The 5,303-nt window shown below is 38.3% G+C and overlaps 1 protein-coding gene across 1 annotated transcript; it reads right to left on the reverse strand.

The window, feature by feature from the left end:
• Window positions 1-2,730: 2,730 nt before the first annotated feature.
• Window positions 2,731-3,327, reverse strand: LOC138349221 (uncharacterized). The gene has a single exon (XM_069299546.1). The coding sequence runs from the start codon at window positions 3,325-3,327 to the stop codon at window positions 2,731-2,733; it is 597 nt and encodes a 198-aa protein (XP_069155647.1).
• Between the last annotated feature and the right edge of the window lie 1,976 nt (window positions 3,328-5,303).

Genomic DNA, 5,303 nt, shown 5'->3' on the forward strand with positions numbered 1-5,303 from the left:
CTCAATCTTTTGGTCAGGGTACTTCTTCATCTTTTCTTTGTAGAGGGCTGAACTTTCATACGCCTTCAACCAAAACTCATGAAGCTCATTCAAACCGTGTAACCTCTGTTCCACAGCCTCATTCCAATTTATTTTTAACTTTTTCATTACACACATGGCCTTATGCTCTAATTCGGCTGGTAAGTTATAAGCCTTCCCATATAAAATTTGGTAAAAGGACATAACTATTGGAGTCTTGTATGCTCTCCGGTAGGCCAAAAGAGCATCGTCAAGCCTCGTTTACCAATCCGTTCAATTAGTATTCACCTTTTTAGCCAAAATTTTCTTAATGTTCCTATTTGAAACTTGCCCACTAGTTTGAGGATGGTAAGGAGTGGCCACATTATGGAGAACCCCATATTTTCCAATATTCCCTTGAACAACTTGTTGCAAAGGTGATATCACCCATCATGAATAATAGCCCTTAGGGTGCCAAATCTGGAAATATGTTCTTTTTCAAGAACGCGGTGACACTCTTCCCTTCATTATTTGTGAGTGCAATAGCTTCCACCCATTTAGCCACATAATCAACTACCACAAGAATGTACTTCATCCCATGAGTACTCAAAAAAGGTCCCATAAAGTCAATGCCCCACACATCAAACAACTCAATCAGAAGAATGGAATTTTTAGAGATCTCTTGCTTTCGTGAAATGCAACAATCTCTTTGGAATCTATCACATGCCTTGGCGAACTCACGAGCATATTGGTGAATGGTTGGACAATTGTATCCACATTGCAAGATTTTGTAAGAAGTCCAATTACCACTATGATGCCCACCTATAGGCGAAGAATGAAATTTCTTCAAAACACTCAACATCTAAACTTCCGTTACACAACGCGGAATAAGCCCATCAGCACAAATCCTATATAAGTATCGCTCATCCAAAAAGAATATTTTCATATCATGCATGAAATTTTTCCTTTGATGAATGGACAAGTCTAGTGAGACGATATCACTAGCCAGATAATTCACAAAATCTGCGAACCATGGAATCAAGTCTTGGGAGGCATCCAACACATGCTCATCAGGGAAAGTATCATCAATATCAGATTTTTAATCTAACTCTCTCATTGCTTCATTTTCTAATCAGGACATGTGATCATCAATATGATTTTCGGTCCCTTTTCTATCTTTTACGTCAAAGTATAATTCTTGCAATAGTAATACCAAGTGAATCAACCTCAGTTTCCTTCCTTCTTTGACATCAAATATCTCGAAGAAAAATGATTAATATGAAATATAACTGTAGTGCCAAGAAAATAGGAGAGAAGTTTCTTGAAAGCAAAAAATAGTGCAAGGAGCTCTTGTTCAGTCATGGTGTAGTTCATTTGGGCTTCATTAAGGGCTTTACTAGCATAGTAAATGGGATGAAGGATTTTTTCCCTTCTCTGACCCAATACCACACAAAGAGTAACCCCACTCGCATCACACATCACCTCAAAAGGTTTTCTCCTATTTGGAGAAATGATGATAGGTGCAGACACTATCTTTTCCTTCAACTCACCGAATGCCTTAAGACAAGATTCATCAAAGTGAAACTTACACACTTTCTCAAGAAACTTTCACAAAGGATGTGAAATCATTGAAAAATCCTTGGTGAACCTCCGGTAACAGCCTACATGCCCAAGAAAACTTCTCACTCTGTCTCTGAAATGTGATGATCAAATACAATATCTTCTTTCACGATGAAGTGACATTTTTTTCGAATTTAGCACAAGGCTGGTATCTTTACACTTCTTAAGAACCTCGGACCAATGAATCAAATACCGCTCAAAGTAGTCACAAACCATTAAAAAATCAAATACAAACACCTCAATAGTGTACTCCACCATATCGGAGAATATAAACATCATACATATCTGAAATATGGCTGGTGCATTACATAACTCAAACAACATTCTCTTTATCACGAAGGTCCAAAGGATAAGTAAAGGTGGTTGTATCTTGATATTCCGGTGCAATAAAAATCTGATGATAACTCGAATAGCCATCAAGAAAATAGTACCACCCTTTTCATGCATGTCTATCTAAAATATAATCCATGATGGGCATAGGAATATGTTACTTCTTGGTCCATACATTTAATTTCCAATAATCCATACATATCCACCATCCAATCATCGACCTCATCAGTCACATAATAGGACATACCCTCTTTCTTATGTACACATTGAATAGGACCTACCCAACAACTATCGTCGATTGGATATATCACTCCAACATCCAACAACTTAATGAATTACTTCTTCACCACCTCTTGCATAAGTGGATTTAAACATCTCTGGTTCTCCATACTAAGCTTGTGATCGGGCATAAAGTTTGATTTTATGTGAAAAAATTTTGCGAGGGAACTCAATAATCTTCGCAATAGTAAACCCAATAGCTCTTTTGAAACTTTTTAACAAATCCACCAAACTCTAAACTTGATGCAATAATTACCGGGAAAGTGTCACCTTTTCCCAAGAATACATAACTCAGATTGGAGAATAAATATTCTCCATATCTAACGCCAACTTCTTTGGTTTAAACCGAACATCACCTCGATCAAGTGCCGTGACCAATGACCCATACTCTTCAATACAATCATAATAAAAATTCATGATCTCTGCCACTAGTGCTTCTACACCCAAACGCTCTTCTATTTGTACCTTATATAACTGTTCAACCCTATAAGATATGACAGATACCTATTGGATCTCACTACTCTGTCTCAAGGACCTATAAACCATGAAAGTCACTTCTTCATTGTTCACTCGAAATTTCATTTTGCCTTTCTCCATATCAACCAAGGCTCTACTGGTAGCAAGGAATGGCCTCCTAAGAATAATAGGTACCTCTAAATCAACCTCACATTCCAGAATCACAAAATCAACCAAAAATATGGATGACTCCACCTTTACTAACACATGGTTGAGTATCCCAATAGCCCTCTTCACCATTCGATCGGCCATCAATAGTCGTATCACAGTGGGCTTTGTGTTACCCAAACCCATGTTCTTGTAACTAGAAAGAGGCATGATATTTATGCTTGCCTCAAGATCACATATTGCTTTCGCAAAGTGTAATAACCCAATTGTACATGAAATAATAAAGGCACCCAGATCTTCGTTTTTTTTTTGCACTAGAGACCTTGTAGTAATATCACTACAATGTTGCATTCTATCATCATCCTCAAAATAGACCAATCTTTTCTTAGTGACCTTATCTTTCATAAACTTGGCATAACCGAGCATTTGTTCAAGAGCTTCTATCAAAGGCACAGTGATGGAAAGCTGTTTGAGCATATTGATAACACGCCGGTATTACCGTCCTTTGTCTTTTTCACAAACCTCTGTGGGACTGTAGATGGTTGTCTAGGCATGGGGGTCACCTTTTGGGGTACCTAAGGTTTTTTTTCCCGTTTTATCTTCTAACTTACCACTCACCTCTACTACCTCATCATTCCAGCTTATCACATTTTCTACACTAGACGGAATCGGTGGGTCAATGGTTGTCTTACCACCTAGAGTTTTGACTACCATACAATGTCCATCATTTTTCAAAATTTGGAAACTATTGCTAGGAAGAGTGCCTAGATTGCGTGGGTTTACAATCGAAGACAATTGGGACATTTGCAACACAAGATGCTTGGTCGATATATTTTCCCCAATACTCGCTAAGTAACTCCTCAACTCTTTAGTGTGCTCATCACTAGAATCAAACCTCTTCATATTTTCTGCAACATATCCTCAACTCGCGCCGTACAATCTCCACCATCCCTACGAGAAACTTCATGATTATGAGGTAGAACATATGTCCCATTCCAATCATTTCTGTTACCATAGTTACCCCGGTTAAAGTTGTTTTCGCAGTTGTAATTCCCATCTCGGTCATAATGACCCTCTCAATTGTAATTACCACAATTCCGACCTTGATTTCTTTGACCTTGGAGTTAATTCTCCTGAATGAAGGCTTGGGAATTTGGTCAGAAGACCCCCATCTGCTCATTTACTGCATAAGAGTCCTCCTCATAGTAATACTTATTAGTTGGCGGTGGTGGTTTAGACAAGTGATGCCCCACATGTACCTCTTCGGCACTGCAAAAGTGTTTCTCTTAGTATCTGACTTCCTAGTGCTCCAAGATTTTTTATTACGGGAGATGTTCTTAGAATTCTCAGCAATCCCAGCATAAGGACACAACCCATTAGAACAACCTGCTATTGTATCCAGTTGTGCTTTATTATTATCATCATGTCCCTGATAAAAGTATTCTTTCAGTGACTTTTATCGATGCGGTATTTGGGCACTTCCCAAGAATGAGAAGAATCTATCCCAAGAAGTACTCATTGATTCTCCTAGTAATTCCACAATGTTTTTGAACCTATTTTTGTGGTTTATATTTTTAGACACTAGGTAGTAATGTGATAAGAGCACAACCCTCAATTGATTCCAAATGTAGATTTAGTTATAGAGGAGCTCGGTAAACCATATAGCGGCCTTTCCCGTCAGTGAGAGAGGAAACACTCTCAACCCTATTACGTCCATATTCAAATCATGCCTCCCAACACAGCTCTTAGAAACCGACCTTACCTTGGCAATATGAGTATGTGGATCCTCAAAAGATAGCCATGAAAACAAACCTATAGTGGTGAGCATTTGCATCATAATACTAATTACCACGAAAGTATGACTGTGTGGTATGGGAGGCAAGAGAAGTGGCCCTTCGGAGTCATTAATATTATCATATCCGCTATAATACCCTTGAGGGCGTGGAGTGGGATGTTGCCTTCATATTTCACCTTCCCCGCGACTTTTAGATAATAATTGATCATGAGCATCAACCGATGCTGGAATTTCTGGGTTGTAATTTTCATCTAGAATACCCAAATTTTGATTAAATTCTGCGCAGTGTACGCTCTATTTTGGGGTCCTGTGAGAGTATGGGTTCTCCTCTACTTCGCCTATATGGCATACACAGAACTTAGATCTGCAAGACATAAAAAAGAAGAGAAAAAGTAAAATCCGGAAAATGTTGACAAAACTTTGATAACAAGCTTAAAGTTAATCTAAAATCCACTTTCCCCGACAGTGGCGCCAAAATTTTATAAGGTCAAATTTACTTCTCGAAAAGAAGTATAAGTAGTCGTATCAAGTAAAGAACCCAACTACGAGGTTGGCATCGATAATGCGAGGAAAATTATTTAGACTTAACTTCTCCAATTATTACTTCTTTTTATCCAAGTCCTTTCCACGAAACAAGTAACAAAAAGGGGGGTTTCAA

Source organism: Solanum lycopersicum, chromosome 6, assembly GCF_036512215.1.
Source record: "Solanum lycopersicum chromosome 6, SLM_r2.1".
NCBI lineage: Eukaryota > Viridiplantae > Streptophyta > Magnoliopsida > Solanales > Solanaceae > Solanum > Solanum lycopersicum.